This window comes from Anabrus simplex, chromosome 1 (genome assembly GCF_040414725.1).
Source record: "Anabrus simplex isolate iqAnaSimp1 chromosome 1, ASM4041472v1, whole genome shotgun sequence".
Lineage (NCBI taxonomy): Eukaryota > Metazoa > Arthropoda > Insecta > Orthoptera > Tettigoniidae > Anabrus > Anabrus simplex.
Genome location: NC_090265.1, coordinates 1,195,980,988 through 1,196,003,358, shown reverse-complemented (window position 1 = coordinate 1,196,003,358; position 22,371 = coordinate 1,195,980,988). Strand labels below are relative to the sequence as shown.

At 37.2% G+C, this 22,371-nt stretch overlaps 1 protein-coding gene across 1 annotated transcript in view; it reads right to left on the bottom strand.

Annotated features, from left to right (window-relative positions):
• nonC (serine/threonine-protein kinase Smg1) overlaps positions 1-22,371 on the bottom strand; it is a 794,437-nt gene that overhangs the window by 477,846 nt on the left and 294,220 nt on the right. Inside the window, 1 exon segment of the mRNA XM_068225601.1 lies at positions 14,907-15,017. Coding sequence (XP_068081702.1) covers positions 14,907-15,017 — 111 coding nt within the window.

Sequence of the window (22,371 nt, the reverse complement as noted above, 5' to 3'; positions counted from 1 at the left end):
AGTAGATGATGTGTATGAACAAATTTCACATATTTATGAAGAAAGTACAGGAGGACAAGCAAGATCCAAGATAATGGGTGACTGGAACAGTCTTGCTGGCAGAAGCAGGAAAGGTAAGATGACAGGAAAGCATGGTCTTGGTAACAGCAATGAGAAGATAAACTGACCGATTGAATTTTGTGTTGTGAATGAGCTCTGGGTGGCAAATACCTGGTTTAAAAATTACAAAAGAAGGCTTTATAGATGGAAAAGACCGGATGACACCAAGAGATATCAAATATACTTCATATAATCAATGTTCAAAAACAGTACAGTAAAACCTCGTAAATTCGAAGTCGTTGGGACGCAAAAATCAGACTTCAAATAATGTGATTTCGAAATAACCACCAACTCTTAATTCAGAAATGCTAACCCTCGTCGCATCAAAAAGTATTCTAAGGCCCTTACTACATGCAATTAACCTGGATTCACAATTTAAACCTTTGAAATGCGATGGGAAAAAAAAGATTTGCAAAATATTCACTTGGATAACTCGCTGATAAACATAAACTCACGCAAATAAGGAAAGAAAGGGGGGGGGGGGGGGAAAGGAAAAAAAAGAAAAAAAGGAAAAAAAGCATGATCCAAAGATGAGGAGAAATCTATGCTCGCTCCCCTGAGCAAGTCCTTTATTCATCAGATTATTGAACTGAATGCACCCTCCTCCCCCCCCCCCCACCCCCGAGTCGATTTACGCCACACCGAAACAGATAGGTTTTATGGCGACGATAAGAAAGGAAAGGCATAGGGGTTGGAAGGAAGCGGCCGTGGCCTTAATTAAGGTACAACCCCAGCATTTGCCTGGTGTTAAAATGGGAAACAATGGTAAACCATCTTCATGGCTGCCGACAGTGGGATTTTAACCTACTATCTCCTGAATGCAAGCTCACAAATTTCTATAAAATAATTTTCCGCCTTGTCAATACTTTATACACTTTTATTCTATTTAATTACTGTACATGTACATGTTTCGAGAGCCTCTGCTCTCTTCCTCAGCGGTGCCAAATACTAATTATCTTAGGACTATGGTTCATTGGATCATATTTCAATTATATATTAAAATATATGAATTTTAAATTAGTTACAATATTACTCTAAGTTTTTCTTTTGCCCATTTACATTGTCATTTGTCATATATTTTACCAGAATTTTACCAATCATCAATGATAAAATCTAATTAAATTAATCTCTCTATGTTAATTTATGTTCTTATTAATATCTGAAAATAGTAACTCTTTCTTCATCTTCTATAAAATCTATCTCTATCCTGAATTATAAAATAACAAATAATAAATAGCCACTTTGTAAATTAAATTATTTGTTATTTTATAATTCAGGATAGAGATAGATTTTATAGAAGATGAAGAAAGAGTTACTATTTTCAGATATTAATAAGGACATAAATTAACATAGAGAGAATAATTTAATTAGATTTTATCATTGATGATTGGTAAAATTCTGGTAAAATATGTCACAAATGACAATGTAAATGGGCAAAAGAAAAACTTAGAATAATATTGTAACTAATTTAAAATTCATATATTTTAATATATAATTGAAATATGATACCAACGAACCATAGTCCTAAGATAATTAGTATTTGGCACCGCTGAGGAAGAGGGCAGAGGCTCTCGAAACATGTACATGTACGGTAATTAAATAGAATAAAATTGTATAAAGTATTGACAAGGCGGAAAATTATAGAAATTTGTATATAAGTCAATACGGACCAAAATGGTGAAAATAGTCAATTGCAAGCTCACAGTTACGAGCCCCTAACCGTACGGCCAACTCGCCCAGTTGAATGCCTTTTAGAAGTCTTGTACTTGCATGGAAAGTACCCGATGCCCTTACAACATCGTAGTTTTACAAGTTGTCCATTTCATGACCGTATCGATGAATATAATCAAGAAGTTAGTAAAATAACCACCTAATCGATACTTTATTATTGCCTCAGGCAAAACTGAATATAAATTAGCACTTACATGACATGTTTTGACCATTTAGTGGTCCTCTTCAGCTGTATAAAGAAAGAATTGAGAAGAAAAAACATTAGGACAATAAGCACAAATAATAAAACTTTTATTATTTGTGCTTATTGTCCTAATGTTATGCCAACTCACTACTGACAGTTCCAAACATACCACTTTAAGGCAAAAGTTAAGATTCATTTTACAAATAATAAAACTTTTATTATTTTTGCTTATTGTCCTAATGTTTTTTCTTCTCAATTCTTTCTTTATACAGCTGAAGAGGACCACTAAGTGGTCGAAACATGTTCTGTAAGTACTAATTTATATTCAGTTTTGCCTGAGGCAATAATAAAATATCGATTAGGTGGTTATTTTACCAACTTCTTGACATCGTAGTTTATCGAACTTTCCTATGACGAGAGGAGAAAGTCTCTCGCTTACGTCTGCATTAGAACACAGTACAGTGACTCTATCCTTGTACGATTTCCCGCCATGGTACTTCTCTCGTAATTCAGAAATGCGAACCCTTGCCGCATCACAAAGTATTCTAAGACGCATTAATGCACGCAATCACCTTGATTCACAGTTTAAACCTTTCAACTGCCTTGGAAAAACTATTACTGAGATGTATCCAACAAGGTGCATTTACATTATTCAAATAATGCACTTGAATAAATCACTGTCAAACATAACCTCACGCATCGAAAGAAAAAAAAAAAAAAAACGCACAATTCAAAGACGAGGACAAATTATGCTGACTCCTTTGTGCAAGTCCTTTATTCATTGGATTACTGTACTGAATGCATTTTAGATGTCCTGTACTTGCACAGAAAGTGCCCGACACACTTAAAACATCGTGGCTTATCGAACTTCCCTATGACGAGGGGAAGAAATCTCTCGCTTCCATGTGCATTGCAACAAAGTGCAATGAACCCCCCTTGAACAATTTCCCGCCTGTCACTTCCCTCCTATAAAACTGCAAGACTGTTTGGGATCAGCATTAAAAAAAAAAAAACAATGCAGTTTCATTGGTATTGACAATGTTATTTGGTGCGTATGAATTGATTATATGATCCACACTTTTTCGCCAACTACCGGCATCGCCGGTTTTTGCGGATTCTACTTCTGCCTCCTACATGATATTATGGTATTCCTTAAAATGCTAAATACAAAAGAATTCAGTTTTACTCAAACTTAGCAAATATGAAGCACACTGTAGACACACCGAAGTGAGTAAAAGTACTGAAAATCTACCCCAGCACGTTCCAGAAGACGCGTTCTATCATGACGCGCATAAATTTCAAATTTAAATTACTCTGAAAAAAAGAAATTTTTTAAATGTAAAGGGAGTTTTGATTAAAAGTCTGAATTTTGGTAATGGGACCGACATTGTTCTTCGAATTACGAACTATCCGTATTTCGAAATAAACAATTTAAATAACATGCAAAGCCATACCTTATGTTTCCAGGAACGAGAGCTTCTTCGAATTAGGTGAGATTTTGAATTATCAAGGTTCTACTGTATAAGAAATTTAAAACCCCTCCCAGTGTTGACATAGATTTGAATAATAACCTGCTGGCTGCAGATGTGAGGACACAGCTCTAACACATGTGAAAGAAAGTGATTACCACAAAGACATAGGAATGGAAGAGACTGAAAAGGGAAGGAACTAAGTTCCCAATAACACTGCACCATAAAGGTTTGGAACGAAAAGATGTAAATGAAGAATGGAATAACATGAAAACTGTCATTGTAGTTATACTGAATCAGGAATTAGGAAATGGAAGAATTCAGAGGAATACAGAAGAGTGGATTACTCAAGATGTGCATGACAAGATGGAAGAAGGAAGGATATTGATATGTGATCCCACAGAAGAAGGAAGAAGAGAATAACAGCCTGAGGAGAACAACTGATAAAGCTAGAGAAGATTGTATGGAAAATTAGTGTTTATAATTTAAAAAGTCTGAGAAGATTGGCAAAATGGATGAAATGTAGAGAATAGCAGAGAACCTGACTAAATAAGACCCAAGATGAATAAGAAAGAAGGGTAACGTGAATTTTTAAAAAAGGGAAGATTACATCTGATGCAGAAGAAATGAAGGATGTGTGAAAAATGTAGATGTATCCCCTCCTTCTCCTCCACGTAACATTATGTCATCAAACAAGTACACAATGATGTAATGAATGTGTAAGAAACAGCCTGAATATAGAATGGCAGGTCTATGGTGACCTCCATGTCAAAGCTTCCTCAACATCAGAAATTTTATGAGGAATTGACAAAGAGAATATGCATAATACAGTATTAACAAGTATTAAGTACAGTACAGTAAAATATTGTTAGTGCCTTCTCATTAACATGCTTTTCCCGCTTAGCACGTTGTAAATTCAAAGTCCCAATTCGTCATATTAAATCTGTATATAAAAAAATATCTCCCTTATCGCATCATGAATTTTTGCTATTACCGCTTAGTATGATCACATTACTCCTAGCCCTGAAAATGTGATTTGCATACCTGCCAACTTTACAAAACCAAAAATCAGGAGATTTTGACGTGAAAATTAGGAGAAATCAGGAGATACAATTTGTCAAAAGTACTTACTCTACATGTCTTGTGCAAAACAGTACTATGATATATTTATATCACTTAGGGCTGATTGTATAAACCATTTGATCTTAGATCAGAGACGAAAATTATCTCGGTTCACGCAAAACTCGGACATTTGTATTGTATAAACATTAATCTGAGATCAATTCGCACTGAACTAAGATCAACTTTGACTGGAGAAATTTCTAAGATCAAATTCTTTGATCTTAGATCAAGGAGTTGTTTGCTACTTGAGATACAAGAACAGCTGAATGTTAATAAAACTATTAACTGGGTTGTTGCGATAAGTGGTAAAAAAAAAAAAAAACACACACTGAAATCTCACATCATACATTGCTAGCTATAGTTGGCAGTATATAGGCAATATTACGATTTTTTTTTTTTTTTACTGCAGTGTAATGTATTAATTCATTAACATAACCTCAATAAATTGCTTACGTTATTATCTTATCTCGTTCATATTTTACAGATGTCTGATTCCTCTGACTTCTCGGATATATCTTCTGATGATGAAAATGATTAATTTCGAGACGGGCTCCCTGTGTGTTCTGTGAAGGAGGAAATCCAATGAGAGAATTGAGTGATCAGAAGTTTTAACTGAGAGATCGCTTAGGAAAAGATACCGTGGAATAGCTAGAACTCAGGTTGCGTGATATTCTAGTTAAACCTACCAAGAGAAACAAACCTTTGTCCCCAATGCACATGTTATTACTAACTTTGAGGTTCTTTGCCATAGGAAGTTTTCAGTTAGTCGTTGGTGATTTACTGCATGTAGATGCAGCGACAGTCTGCAGAGCGATTCGTCGTGTATCTAATCTTATTGATGCACTGAAACATGAGTTCATCAAAATGTCTTCCGAACAAATTGACCAGGAAAACCATGGGTGATTTTTTCGATGTACAACACTTCCCTGGTGTTCTAGGTGCTACAGAATGTACCCACATATGTATAATATCTCCTGGGGGTGATAACGCAGAAGTTTATAGGAATCGTCATGAATAGTTTTCGTTAAATGTTCAAAGTTATTTGTGATGCTCGGCTCAGCCTAAATATCGTAGCAAGACAGCTAGAATATGCTCACGATAGCAAAATCTTCATTAATTTACGAGTGCATGCTCAGTTCGAAACAGGAGACATTCCAGAAGGTATAGGCCTACTCCTGGGAGACAATGGCTATCAGTGTTGTCGTTAACTGCTGACTTCAGTACTTCATGTCGAAACAGCTGCAGAGCAAGCTTATAATCGAGCCCATAAAGCAACAAGGTCAGCAATAGAAAGAACATTTGGCGTTCCTAAAGAGGGTTCCCTTGTCTCGGGCTAAGAGTGAAGTTACCTCGTTTTTATTTTTATTTTTTTTATTAGAGTAGGCTTTACGTTGCACCGAGACAGGCAGGTCTTATGCAGACGATGGGATAGGAAAGGCCTAGGAGTGGGAAGAAAGCAGCCGTGGCCTTAATTAAGGTACAGCACCAGCATTTGCCTGGTGTAAAAATGGAAAACCACGAAAAACCATCTTCTGGGCTGCCGACAGTGGGGCTCGAACCCAATATCTCCCGGATTCAAGCTCGCAGTTGCGCGCTCCTTACCGCATGGCCAACTCGCCCGGTACCATTTCACCTTGTCCTCCTTGGAAAAATTAGAACGGTCCCTTTTCTGCTTCATTTCAGTTTTTTCTTTTTTTTCTTTCTTTCTTTCCCTCAGCACACAGAATACGAAGGAAGAGAGATTCACACTGCTCCACGCGACTCACGATACTCAGCTGTTTCTGCCCTGTTGCCAAGTGCTCATATTTGAACTGGGATCAAAATTGAACTTTGATTAATTGATCCTAAATCAGCATAGACTAAATTGCATGAGATCTGGAGTAGGTAGAACAGCATCTACTTTACACACCTGGGGCTGGTCAGTTTCTCCATACTGTGACTGACGGGAGGTTCACCAAACAATGAAACAAGTAGTGCAGGAATGCCCACTCCGTGCTTTCCCTGGCACCATGGAAGACCTCAACCCAGCAACACCCGAAGCAGTGAAGTGGGTGGTGGGTTTGGACATTCACATTTAGTGAGATGTACATCACTCGCACTCAATGTGTATAAATGAACTGTCAGAGTTGATAGGTAGATAGTGATGTAAATATATTGTGTTTTCTTCTTGTTCTTTCAAACTTTATAAATTGCTTTGACCGTATAGATATGATAATTTGTATTTACTTTGTACTTATCTTTCACTGATTGTGTAAATAGTTTATAGGTTGTCATTATTCATCATACGCCAAATAAAATAAATAAATAAATCAGCGTTACACAACACCACACCGGTCTGATCTTTGATCATATTCTGAACTTAGATTAAAATTGATTTCCAGTCAATGATGGTTATACAATTGGCCCTTATTGTCTCAAAGCCCGACTGTTGCTATACGAGGCTACAAGGCTAAAAATTACACATCTCTACTCCCTCACAGGTCAGTGAGATGATCGGTCTCTGATAAGCCTTCTGAAAATAGTATGACCTTATGCTCCACACGTATGAATTAGTCATGCACTTAGATGCCACTACTTAGCAATTGCATCAAGCGACCACGTGAATATGCGAAGCGAAATGCTATTTGTATCAAATAACTAGCTGACATACTCGTGCCTCGCTACAGAATTCTCACAGACTGCCCTTATACTTTCCAACATAGGTCATTACAATGATGTCAGTACGAATATCGCGATTAAAAGCAATGCTGTCATATGACATATTCAATAAAATGAAAAACAGCAAATTGTCTCACTTTTAACTAAAAGTACTACGGCATCAATCTAAGAGTTCAAAGTTTCTAGAGCTAGAATGACCGGGCAGCAGACAACCCTGAACACTCCTGTGTAATTATTCCATTTCAGTGTGCACACTGCTCATTCCAATCACTGCCTGAACACTCCTGTGTAATTATTCCATTTCAGTGTGCACACTGCTCATTCCAATCACTGCCTCAGAGTAAGCATTGAATAGCTGGAATACTATGATGCTCCAGTGTGTTACGTACCAGCAGTATCAGAAAATTTACGAACCAGAGGAATGGCATGCTAAAGAAGAGAGATCTAACTCCCCAGCTACTTCCTGCCAATATTCAGGCAGTCTGTTATACACGATACGCAGTAGTAATCCCATCTATCGGAGATAAATTGCAGCAGAATACACAAAGCCCATCACAGCAAACAGTGGTCAATGTAATGTTATTGTTGATCAATTTTATGAGCCTTCTATACTGCAGGCCTTCACATTTAGTTTTCTTCCGACTCTGTGATATTAGAGCATCTAATGAAAAGTGAGTTGTCCTTTCTTTCACGACTCCCTTGTGTATTGTTATTCAAGTGATCGTTCCTTCATCACTTTTCCCTCATTCTTGTAACATACCTGCCAACTTTTAGAAATCAAAAATAGGAAGATTTTTAATTCTTCCACTTCATCGCATATATTGCGCCACGGTCTCGAAAAAAGGACAACATAAATGGCATCTATATCTACAGTTACAAGCCGAATTGACCATTAAATTTAAAATCTTATACTGAAAAAATATACAAATGGTTACGAGAAAATATAACGAGCATGGAACAAAATGCATAGTAGTTTCCCTTAGTTGAAACATGAAAATTCAAAGTTCAATTTTATAGGCATCTCTGAACATATGGAGATAACTTGTGTTATTTTTTGTGGCCATAATGTGAAGAGAAAATACCAGAAACTGACGCCGACACAACTCTCTGAAATACATTCAACTCATTAAAATTATGAACTAAGAATGAACACAAATGCACTGAAATACGCTGAGCCGTATCCTGCCGGCCCATAATAATAATAGAGTATTATTTGACACAATATGTAAAATTTATTCATAAAAGTTACAGTCTAACATGTTAAAGCAGGGCCTCTCAAACGCCCAAACTCTCACGCGTGCAGAGCGAGGTGCATAGGCTCTGTGCACTGTGCACTGTGCATCGGTACGCTTCGCCTCAACTCGGCTTGACTCTGATGGTGTAGTGTGCTGAGAGCGACGAAGCGTTTGATGGTAGACGACGTGTTTATCAGTGAAATAGATAAGCGCACGACTACAACATAATAATGGAGCAACCTGTTTCGAAGAAAGCAAAGACTTCCGAAAGTTCATTTCAATCGAACTGGGAACTTTCGTATTTTTTGTTTGTTTGTTTGTCGTGACGATAACGCCAAATGCTTAATCTGTGGGACGATAATTACGTGCGTAAGAAAATCGTCTATTGGAAGACACTACAACAGACTACAATAGGAGACGTCAGAGAGAAAGAATTAAGGAAGTTGAAACAGCTCGAAGAAGAGCATTCTATATCCATAAATGAGGTTTGTTCCAGTACTGTAGCATTTTCATTTTGGTTACAGGTTCTTCATTTTTTTTAAATTATGTTTACATTCCTCTCAAACGTATGTGTATTTCTAATTCACTTTTTTAATTTTTTTAATAACACTGGTAACCTTGTCCCATACAACTGTGCGTCTCCGCTCACCACACGTAAACATTTCGCAGTGGGGGAGAAACAGCAGTGAAGGTGAGGAACGCGGAGACAGGCCGAACGGAGAGACAGGTGTAGGGAGAGAGGAGTGGGGAGTCTGCACTCTGGTCAACCAAGCGAAGTCGTCTTTTGCACCGTGCACAGTGCATGCACCCTGAGAGGCCCTGTGTTAAAGCATCGCATCCCAAGATAGTTGATACCGGATGTTGAGCAAGACAGTAAGTCGCTGGATATTGCTTCATATTTCCGTGTGAAAAGGGTGGCGTAACCAAGCGTTGGCAAGGATCGACACGTGTATTAGATGCTGACCAAGCAAGATATTTCAGCCAATGGGAACTTAAGGATTTGGCAAACATGGAGGCTACACCGCGCCAAATCTTAATTCCAGAATGACCAACGTGCTCAGTTGCTAATGTCAGTTTCTGTTGGTAATCGGTTTTCCACAGTTTCAGAAGTCAGATATATTTGGAAATGTAATATAGAAACTGGTGGAAGAGATTTGCTAGTGTTTGAGCTGTGTTTTGTAAATATATCACAATAAACATTGTGTCATCATATATGACGAATTTTCTGATTGGTGGTTGGTTCAGACACCCAGGAACCCCAGTATTGAAATGGCGTCACCGAAGCCTCCTCAGTAACCCAAGCTCTGGAGAGCGTCACTCTGTGTTAAATGCTTGGATAGTGCGGAAGCACAAACTCTGAATTGGTGATCGTGATTAACGTAGTGTTATTCCAGTAACAGTAACTAGTTCTTAATGATATTTTAAATTGTGCTGTTGGAAGATTTACTGTTCTTGAGTAAATGGAAGAGTATATTTTGGCAGAGTTTACTTTCAATATATAAAGACGGTGTTTAGTGACCGCTGTGTAGCAAGTGTAGAGGAGACATGCTATTGTTTCACTACTTCGCGACGGGCGCGTTTCGCAAGGAACTTTCGTGGCGAACCGTGTGCTGCTTTTCAAACTGTATTCTCACCCTTTGAGTGAAGTGTGTATTATAAATGTATCAGTGTGTTTAGCTGATCTTGTAAACAGACAGGGTATTTCGGCTCGTAGCATTAAGCAGCAAAGGACATGATCTGAGTCTCATAATGTGGAAGGCCAATGGGATTTATGAGAAATAATGAGATAAAGATTGCATGCTGAATTATAATGTATTGGTGCAGGCTGATTGTATGCCTGACAAGATAAAGAATATTGTGCAGATATGTGTGCCTGCCTAGTGTCTTCTGAGTGTATATTGTGATCAGAATGGACAGTATTAATTCCAGACTATTGAGTCTGATGTTGTTAAATGGCACAAGCATGCTAAGAAGGAATGAATATACATGAGTTTCCGTGTAGCCGGCGAAAGACGTTATCTCATGGCAAGCTGATTTCTGGCCTGTGTTTATCTGTAAGCGAGAATGAGACGATATTTCCTTGTGACGGCCTCGGGAGACAGAATCGAAACTTTAGCATAGAGTTGAGTTCAACATTTCTCTTCAGCTCGTAATCTACCCAGAAGTACATGACGGATGACCACGCTGTTAAGCGCTCAAATGCAGCAGAAGGAGGCAATGTTGCCCATTGCTTTCTTCATAATATCAAGGGTTATTTATATGTTTTTCCTTTACAGGATGATGTTTTACATTGTTATTTGTAATTGTATACCTTGTCTCGTTTTAAAGGGAACAGCCCGAGTGCTGAAGTAATGGTGGTTTATCTAGTTCTGTCTAGATCTTTTGCAGTGAACCGGGGTTCACATTAGAATCTGTGTAGCATTTAAGATTTTACTCGCTATCCGATGTATATATATGTGTTTAGTTTGATTATTTGAATTGTTGTAAATATAGTACAGGATATGCCCCTAGTATTTTGCATAACTTACATAGCGTCCTATTGCGTCTTAATTATTTTTCTTTTCGGCGTAACTTTTCTTTATTATGTAACTTTTATTTAACGGTAACATTTCGGTGACTCTCGATGCGATAGTGTGTAACTCCATACGGAAATGCCACATGTCAGTGTTTGCGTACACTTGTTGCCATACAATATAAACAATGGACTATAAGAAGAAGCTCAGTCTTGATGTATAAAAGTGTTCTTTGTTGAACTTGATTTTGATTTCAAGTTTCGTATTATCATTCAAGTAAAGTTTTAATTTCCATTTATTTTCTATATTTTGTGTTCATTTTGACATATTATTTTTTTCATTGATTTAATTGTTTTCTCGTAATATGATTGGGGATATTTATCAATAAGTCCAACTTACCCCCTATGATTGTTTCTCATTCGTGTTATACCTCCATTTCCTGTCATTGACTGATATTTTAGAGTAGAACTTCGACTTTTATCCTGACCCAACCGACAACCAACCCACACTCTGCCCAAGCCTGAGTTAGTCGGATGTTCATACAGGAATGGAGGCATCGTCCTAGAGGGTATTTACCCTTGGGTACGGTACAACGCAAAACTACCACATAAAAAATAGATCAATGTCTCACGCATTACTAACACACGACTTCGACAGGGGAAAACCACAGAACCAAAAAAAAGAAAAAAAACGCACGTGGCCTACAACTCCAACGATACTACACACAGGAACGATGTTAACAGCATGAGAGCCACACAATAAGAAGCCCAATCTTTCGTCCCGTTTAACGGACTTGCTAGCGTGTGCTAGCCTCTCGCTTGTAGGACGATTGCGGCCCCAATTTCCTAACTGTAAAACACACGATGCTATAGTGAATGGGAAACACGATACACAAAGATGGATGATACCTTCATCAAATAAAGCATCAAATAAGTTCACTTGAAATGAGGTTGCATAAATTACACAAGCACACAATAATTTATCCTAGAGGAAGAGTAATGACCGTACTGGAGGTTATATTGCTCAAAAATAGGAAGAAGTAATAATAAATCGGAAAATCAGAAGACAGAGTTAAAAATGGAAAGTTTCCGGGTAAATCGGAAGGGTTGGCAGGTATGTTATAATTATCTTCACAATTTAATCACCATCACCACCAATATTATTATAGTTGGTGCGGTAAAAGTGAATAAGACATAATCGGAAATTGTATTCTCTATAAACTTAGTAGTTATTTAGTATTTTTCGATATGACCAATAAGATAGGTAATTAAAAATTTAACTTTATGACACCTTCCCCTACACTTCCATTTTGAACAAGGTGAATAAAATTACGTATAGCGTTGACTGTAGTTCCTTATTCCCCGACTTTACATACTGATTTTCATTAAATTCTGTTCACCCATTTTCTCTTGGTTCGGTGTTGATATGGATTTACAACAAAAATCAAAATTCATGAATATCTGTTATCATAGCTGGTATGGTAACAATGTATGACAAACGATAGGAAATTTAATAATATATAACTTATGTAGTATTTACCGATGGGGCAAATAACATATTTGAGAATTAAATTTTAGGCCTTCCCCTAAACTACCATTTCACTCAGCATGAATAAAATTATTTATGGTCTAGAATGTAGCAACTTATTCCTCGACTTTATATACTGATTTTCATTCAATTCTCTTCAGCCGTTTCTTGTGATGAGCATACATACATACAGGCAGAAATTAAGGAAAATTAAAACTTGCATTTCCCCTTGTTACTGTGGTCACAACCGGTACGGAAATATTCTTTTTAAATTCTTTTTAAATAATTTATATTGAGATAAATTAAAATTTGTCAGAACTGTCTACAAATGGCACCTAAAATCTCTAGAAAAGTCACTAGTCATTATCACCGAAATTCTGTCACTAAATTACTGAAAGAGACACCGTATCTAGCAATTATCTCTAGAAATGACTAGACTGATGTGAACTTTGAACGAACACGAACATAGCAAGACTGAGTCGGTCTTGAACATAGCACACAAGAACGAGAGATTGACAATCGATATACGCATCGCGATATACATGGTTCATTCAATAAACATCGCACATTCGCGCACATTTCTTGCAATAATAAACATCGATATTTCAATTGAAAGCGGCCAATGACCAAAGGACTTCCGGTCACTAGCGTAAAAAAGCTGAAATGGCAGGATTTGAAAACAAATGTTTGAAGTTCAGCAAAAAATAAGATAAAATCAGGAGAAATAATAGAATAATCAGGAGGCAGGAAACACTGTAGAAAATCTGGAGTCTCCCCCACTAAATCGGGAAAGTTGGCAGGTATGTATTGGTCATCCCTTGTGAAACAAACGTGATTTCTAACTCGAGTTAAATCCGCCGCTACAGTTGCATGATTACAGAAAAACACCTTAAATTCCTGAACTTCACAAGATAACTTGTACGTTCGGGGAGCGAGCAGTTAGCCTCAGGAATGTTCAACTTTGCTTGCCGGTTAGGAACAAGATTGCTGAATAACACAGAGAGTCAATTTGTGCTTGTATTTCGCATTCCATTCAGAATGGTATAGATGTTAAGTTTTCCGGCTAACTCCAACAACGGGCCAACTACATTCCATTCAGAAGTTAGAAATTTATTTTGTGTAAGAGTAATAAAGTGAAGTTATGTCACGTGATTCATTAGCCTATATCTGTATTAGGAACATAATCGTGTGAAACTGACTAGGGTAGTGCATATTTATCTTGTGATAGCCTAATTATGGATACAGAAAACGACGTTAAATTCCTTAGTAAGGAAGACAAAATTAAAATCTTGCACAAAGTCGACTGGCAGCCACATCTTTTAAGCACGAAGAAGGTCGTGAATGTTAAATTGCACCTTTGAGTTTTGACTCGATTATTTGACATAATTGTTTTTCAAAATGGCTGTCAAAATTATTCCTCTTGATTCCTCCCGGTCGCACATGGTTGAGTGTAACCTCCAATTCACTGTCAAAGAGTGCGACCAGTAAATAATGTTCTGAAATAAAAGGCTTCTGCTAACATTGGAACTGCATTAATACTTGGATATTTTTATTGGCTCCTGGCATATGTTTTCGTATTTGTTGTTTGGTGTTTTTCACACCTTTCAGTGCACTTATTTTATAAGCCCCAGCAGAAAAGGTTTTCATATTTGTTCTCTCATGTTTTTCACACCTTTTAATACTTTCCTCTCATCTTTAGAAAAGGTTTTACTTAACCCGTGGATACAAGATCTAAAATAGCCTAATTTTGGGAAAAATTCGTATCTAGTGTTTCTATAACCCTGTTGGATAGTTTTTATTTGTATATTCAACAGTATGGTTTCTCGCTTAACACGTTCATCTTTAAGTAATAATAATAATAACTTAAATGTTTCCACCTTTTCAATACAATATATTCACAAATTTACAAAATTATACGGTACTAGTTTCGACCCATCTAGGGGTCATCATCAGCCGTATCTTTGCTCCAATACGGCTGATGATGACCCCTAGATGGGTCGAAACTAGTACCGTATAATTTTGTAAATTTGTGAATATATTGTATTGAAAAGGTGGAAACATTTAAGTTATTATTATTATTACTTATATATTGTTCAATACGGACCAAAAACATGAAATTCATAACCATCAACGTTCATCTTTGTTGTCCCCCGCAGAGTCGTCTTAACGAGGTTTTACTGTATTAACAACATTTCGTGCAGTCAATTTCTCCCACATAATGCCTATAAACAGTGCATTAACCACTACATCTTGGACTGTGACATCTCTAAAATTAGGCCAAATAAATTCTCAACATTCATGAAGAATTTAATATGGAAATCCTAAAATACTAAATCTCAGTTGCAAAGAATAAGAAAACAAAACTTACATATTTTTGAGGCATTTCGCCACTAGTGAACTTGTTCCATAGCTCTTCTTCCTTTTCCTTCCATTCTACGAGATCTGTCCAATTGTTAACAGCCATGTAACACTCAGTTAACTGAAAAACAGATAGATGTTACTCAAAGAATAGAAACACAACATGCATTTTAAAAATACCACATCTGAAAGGATATGCTTTTACAAATCATACTCCAACAAATCAGAGATACTAACAAGGAAATACAAAAAGAATATTTTTAAAAAACCAAATCTCAAACATCTCCTTGTTCAACGAATTTTTTTCCCAGCAAATCAGCTATATAGAACTAGTATTCTACTATAGTATATCCATGACAAGAACAATTCAGTCCCAACAATGTCCAGGTGCTATGGTCAGAGCTGAGAATACCAAACTAATGAGCATGAATACCACTCAAATACATGTCAAAAATTAAGTCCAAAATAATTCTCAACATTTATGAGGAATTTAATATGGACATTCAAACCAAATGGAAGTGATGGGTTAGATTTGATGCATTAGTAAAAGCAGCCCATAGGTTGCCACCTCTGCGATATCCCTATGATTTTTTTTTCTTCCCAGAATTAAATTCCTTTTTTCATTATCACCATGAGCCATGTTGGGATTAGTGCGTCTCAGTTACCAAAGCAGCACCACTACTGACAAAATGGGGTGTTGTGTTTCTGTAATTATTGCTAGATTCTCTTGTTGTAATGTTAAGTCTATGAAATTCCAAAAATAATTCTTTAATTTTCCTTGAAGTTGCCTCTGATCACCGTAGAAAGACAACAGAAGCTGTAGCTGGAAAGAAAAATATAATGTGTGACATAACTCTAGACAGAATGGGGCGTTGTGTTTTCGTAATTATTTTTGAAGTTAGATCCAAATCCAAAAGGAAGCTATTTATTACTGCAGTGAAATATCTTGAAGCAGGAAGTGCAGTCCTGGATGATTCGTGAACCTACAATGTACAGTATGATGCTGTGACAGTGTTCTGTATATGACCCTCTCTTATGAAACATTACGAGTAAATACAGGGGAACAAAAGCAGTAAATAAACACAGCATAGCTGTGCATGTTAATTCCAGTGTGTATGGCCTAAGAAGTGTGCATCAAAAATCGTCAAAAGTCATGTTTTCATGTCCCATAATGGAAGTTCTGAAGCACCTTCAAGATGGTTTTGAAAAGCACCTGGGCAATGTGGAAAATAGCAATGCACTGTCACTGGCAACTTTCCTAGGCCCTAGGTTTAAGCAGACACCATTTAAGTTTTTTGCAGATGTTGTTAAAAAGAGGGACATCAATCTGACTGCACAAAAATTATCTGAAGGATCTTGTGAAAAACACGCTGATTGTTAAGAAAAAACTTCACATCTACAATGAACCGTCTATCTGGGTTAACTTCTGATGAAACAACAGCTTCAGCACAGCCACAGGGAACATTCAAATCAAGGCAAATATCAAAGTATAATGATTTCTGGAAAATTATGTTCTTCCAAAAATACAGATCCATTTCAATGGTGGAATGAACATAAAATGGTGTATCTAAATTTAGCAACTCTTGCACAAGCAAGGCTTTGTGCCCTGGCATCGTCAGTTCCATGTGAGAGAGTATTCTTGAAGGCAGGACTTGTGCCGACATGAGAGATTAAAGGATAATAAAGTTAATATGTTATTATGTCTTAATGCTAATTATCATTAAATATTTTACTTGCTCTTTACATCCTCCTTGTGAGATAATCTTTCTTTGTTTCTAAGGAATCCATGACTATATACAAGGGCAAGGGATAGTATAGGTTTTAAAATTAATTTATCTATCCATTCATTCATTTATTTCTGTACTACAATGAATTACTAGTTTCATTACTAATTCATTACTAGTTTGTGCAACACAAGTTGTGCATGTGTGTTTTGATTTTAATCCTTGTTAAAAGTTATATTACGTATTTTTGTTTTGTTTTCAATTTGTAGTTTAGTTTTGGTTACAGGAGGCCACTTAAAACATTTCACATAGACTGTATTGCAGTAATTTGTCGACCTGTATGAATCTAATGTCTTCAAACATAACCTGAGGCTTAACTGATGTATGTTGTAAATAATAATGTTTCACTGGCATATTTAGTGGTGATCTGTAGGTAGCAGGTAGGAACCATCTTCAGAGGCAGCCCTGCCCAGGGAGTGGTGCCCCTGTCTACGCGAGTCTCAGAGCACACTGACCCAGCGTGTATCATCTGGTATGGGTCCCAGGTCAGGGTTATGAGTGAAGACCTCAATGGAATCTACAGCGGAGAAGATGGACTTCGGAACGGTGGAGATTGTGGAAGAGGCAAGTCATTACTCAAGGAATAGAAGAGTACATTTTCATCAGCAGCAGCATTTGTTTCCCATATTCGGGGCAGCTGCAAGGGCATCTGTTCCCCATGTAAGGGAGTGGCAGCCCCATCGTAACAATAACCTAAAAATGGGTGATGGTAAATATCAGCCTCGGAGAAAGTTAGGGCATACCCTGAAAAATGTGACGTGCAGTTCTTGTGCTGGGGCAGATGCGAAAAGTGCGTGAGCAGTAACCAATATTATGAAGTTGGGAATAATTAATGTTATAACCTTGGCAGGAAAGGCAGAAGAACTGATTGACTTTAAGGAGAAAGAGAATGTTGCAATGATGGGACTGATTGAGGCTGAGTGGAAGGAAGGAAGGAAGGAAGGAAGGAAGGAAGGAAGGAAGGAAAAGGATGTAAAAACAATCAGTGGAAGTGGTGAGGCAAAGAATGGAGTAGAAGTGATTGTTAACAAAACCCTGCACACAAATGAGGATAAGATAGATTAAGTTAGTGACAGAACAATCACAGTACGACTAAGGACGGAAGAAGATTGAAAGACTCCAAGTTTATGCACCCCAAACAGGAAACGAAGAGAATTTTTTTTGGAGATACCTGAGGAAGTAATCATCACTGTGAAAGCAATAGGCATGGGAGACCTCAGTGCGCAGATTGGAAATGACAGAACTGGGAAAGAAGAAGGGATTGGTCCTTTCGGTTCAGGAAAAAGTAACAGCGAGAGGGATTTGATTGATTTTTCTGAGAGAAACTAATGATTGTGGGTAACACTGGGTTTAGAAAGAAGAATAGTAGAAAGATCACTTGTTATGGCTGGGATAAAATAAGGACAAAAATGTTATGTTATTTGGTTGAGAAAACAAATCATAAACAGTTAATGGATGCAACAGCACTATCAGGTGAGGCGTCTGATGGAGACGACAGAGTAGTAAACTGAAAATAGGTATAATCATGAAAGTAAAAGAAATCAGACAGAAGAAACTAAAAGTAGGAAATTGAAATATAAAGGACTCAGGAGGAATTAAAACTGTACATCCCTATACCAGTAGTAGTAGTAGTAGTAGTAGTAGTAGTAGTAGTAGTAGTAGTAGTAGTAGTAGTAGTAGTAGTAGTAGTAGTAGTAGTAGTAGTAGTAGTAGTAGAAAAAGAATGGAATAGAGATAGGAAAGAATGAAGTTAAGACTGAGTATCAGGAAACTGAAAGCAATTGTAAAAGAGTGGTAAATGAGGAAAAGAAAAAATGTTGGGAAACATTCACACAAGAGTTGGAAAAGGATGTAAATGATAGGAAAATGAAGTATGGATTGATAAAAAATAAGAGAGAAGTAACAATCTACACAAAACAAGTGAAGGAAGAGAGTGGAAATGTAAGAACAGACCTAGGAGATAAAGAATAGCTGGAAAGATTACTTCGATTAACTCTTGAATGTGAGAAATGATGCAGAAGAGACTGCAATGGTAAATGAGGATGATCCAGAAATGGAGAAACATACTGCAATTAAAAAAACTCGAGGTACGAAATTGGAGTGGGGATTTTATTTGCGTCAAGCTTGGCAACACACTTCTGGTTGTCGATGTTCGGTGTACAGTTATACTTTCTTTAACAGCAAGTTGGAAGATAACTTCCCCCATTTGCCACATTTAAACAAAAAACAATTCAGACTTTTAATTTAAAACTGCGATTACATTTTTAAAAAGTAGTATTCTTCAAGGTAATTTAAATTCAAATTTTCTCAGAGTCACGATAAAACGCGTCTTCTGGCACGTGCAGGGGTAGCGTTCTGCACTTTCACTCGCTTCGGTGGGTCTATAGTGTTGAGGCATGCACTGCAATCAAGAGCATACGAGGTCCTGTCTTTTTGTACCTTTTAAAAATAATTTCGCTCCTGACTATAGAGTCTAAACAGTGTAAATCTATTCCCAGATGGTCTCTGATATTCCCAGTTGGTATTTATGTAGCAGAAGCCACTCCTTCCGAACAAAGCCGTACTGTAGAAGGTATGCCAAACCATCAGCTGATAACTAGCGTATGTTATGAGTTGTACTTCCAAATGTAATACATAGTAACTGGAAACATTCTTTTGATAACTGCGGCTGTTGAAACACAGACCCTTATTTTTAAGTATATTTCATGCTTGTTCTCTACATTTATCACATCAGGATTTGTGTAAACAGCTGTCCATGAGATAAGACAGACCACATTGTTTAGGTGAGGTACATTATCGCCCTAATAGTGCCAAAAATTTGAGCATGGCTGACGCGACTGACGAGAGATAGCAGTGAGGATGGCGTCACTTAGAATGCCGACACGCTGGTAGTAAGGCAGGGAAGTTAGCAGCGCAAGGCGATATATCAAATGAAAGCAGTGATCAGGTTTACTGTGTGCTAGGCCTACTGCTAAACTGACAGAGACAAATGACTGGCCATTAAGTTCTTTCGTATCAGCATTTAATTATATGATAACACGATATGTACTCCAGTAAGTTTTATATATACTGCGAGACAGGGTTTGGTTTTAGAGGAGTTGGTGGCGGCACCTCTCTTGTGTATGCACGTTATGTGGTTGTTATCTGTAAAGATAAGTTAATGTAAGCATAGTGTTCGTATGAAGGAATGCCTGGTGTATGTATGAAAATGAAAAGAGTACTTACTATTGTTGTTGTGGAGGTTGTGTACTGGTATGTTTGGAGACTTGCTGTGTTCTGCTACGAGTACGTCTGGGGCTCATATTAGTACGTTACCGGGAATCGAAGTGAGACCCCCGAAAACAACAACTAATTGTGCTAACCATTACGCTGGCAGAAAATTTTAACTACAAAACACAGACATATAGCATGACTGATGCATGCTTGCAATGCGTGGGTTGGACACGAAGCTAGGCCTATTCATCTATTTCTGCAACGTCATCAGAGTTGCAGTAGACCTACGCTACAGAGGCGGACATTTCTTAACTACGAAACACAGATGCACCGCATGGATTCAAAGCATTTTTCATTGCGTAGGTCGTACAGACGAAACTATTCACAAATTTGTGCGACGTCATCAGAGCTGCAATAAGACTTGTACCCGGTTCGAAATGAAATCGTCATCATTTTCTGACGAATTATGTTGGGGGTCTTATAGGCGAGATTTCTTTTTTTCATTTTCTTCGTCTCGAAAACCCGGGGGGAGGGGGTGTCTAATACGCGAGGGGGTTTAATACACGAGTAAATACGGTATATTTAATAGGAGTGATTATGCATTTTTATCATTTTAAATATCTTCAAGCAATGTAGCTATATCAGTCATGTTCTTATTTTGCATAAATATCATGTGAAACTCGAGGAGTAATATGAAATGTTTCTTTATGTCTACGTTACTCTTTCGATGGAAGGAATTTTAGTTTATTTCTTTTTTTTTAAAAGAGTCCTTCCTGAAATTAGGGTGCAGGGTTATTCGCATAAATATGACGTAGGCAAAAGGGCTAAGTATTAATTCCTTACACTGCAAGTTCGAAATTCATTGAAATTAAATATTTCAACTCACTTTATATGGAGGCGCTAGAAATAAATTTTTCAAATCTGAATATTTCGTTACATTGGCATTCGTTACAGCAACATTTTATTGTACTTTGCATGTTTCTCATTAAGAAACTAGTCTCCTTATTACACAAAATCATTTCAATTCACACAACTCATATTTGAACAGTATAGGTTAGTTGTGATACCATCAATTCTCTTTTTCAACAATCTGAGGGAAAAAATTTCCTCCTTACAGCAGTTATCTTCTTTTCAGGTTTTACAATTACACAAGAACCTCGTTTATCTGGAGTAAGTGGGACCGGAACTGATCTGGGTTTTCAAAAATCCGGATAACCCAGAAAAAACTTTTAAAAAATTACAGAACAAGGTGTATCATATTAACAATCAATCAATCAATCAATCAATCAATCAATCAATCAATCAATCAATCAATCAATCAACCAATCAATCACTACTGATCTGCATTTAAGGCAGTTGCCCAGGTGGCAGATTCCCTATCTGTTGTTTTCCTAGCCTTTTCTTACATGATTGCAAAGAAATTGGAAATTTATTGAACATGTCCCTTCGTAAGTTACTCCAATCCCTAACTCCCCTTCCTATACACGAATATTCGCCCCAATTTGTCCTCTTGAATTCCAACTTTATCTTCATATTGTGATCTTTCCTACTTTTAAAGACACCATCCAAACTTATTTGTCTACTGATGTCCTCCCACGCCATCCCTCCACTGACAGCTTGGAACATACCACTTAGTCTAGCAGCTCGTCCCCGTTCCAGCAAGTCTTCCCAGCCCAAACATTGCAACATTTTTGTAACGCTACTCTTTTGTCGGAAATTGGCCAGAACAAATCGAGCTGCTTTTCTTTGGATTTTTTCCAGTTCCTGAATCAAGTAATCCTGGTAAGGGTCCCATACACTGGAACCATACTTAAGTTGAGGTCTCACCAGAGACTAATATGCTCTCTCCTTTACATCCTTACTACAACCCCTAAATACTCTCATAACCATGTGCAGAGATCTGTACCCTTTATTTACAATCATATTTATGTGATTACCCCAATGAAGATCTTTCCTTATATTTATACCTAGGTATTTACAATGATCCCCAAAAAGAACTTTCATCCCATCAATCCAGTAATTAAAACTGAGAGGACTTTTCCTATTTGTGAAACTCACAACCTGACTTTTATCCCCATTTATCATCAAACCATTGCTTACTGTCCATCTCACAACATTATCGAGGTCATTTTGCAGTTGCTCACAATCTTGTAACTTATTTATTACTCTGTACAGAATAACATCATCTGCGAAAAGCCTTATCTCTGATTCGACTTCTTTACACATATCATTGATATATATAAGAAAACATAAAGGTCCAATAATACTGCCTTGAGGAATTCCCCTCTTAATTTTTACAGGGACAAATAAAGCTTCGCCTACTCTAATTCTCTGAGTTCTATTTTCTAGAAACAGAGCCACCCATTCAGTAACTATTTTTTCTAGTCCAATTGCACTCATTTTTGCCAGTAGTTCCCCATGATCTACCCTATCAAATGCCTTAGATAAGTCAATCGCAATACAGTCCAACTGACCTCC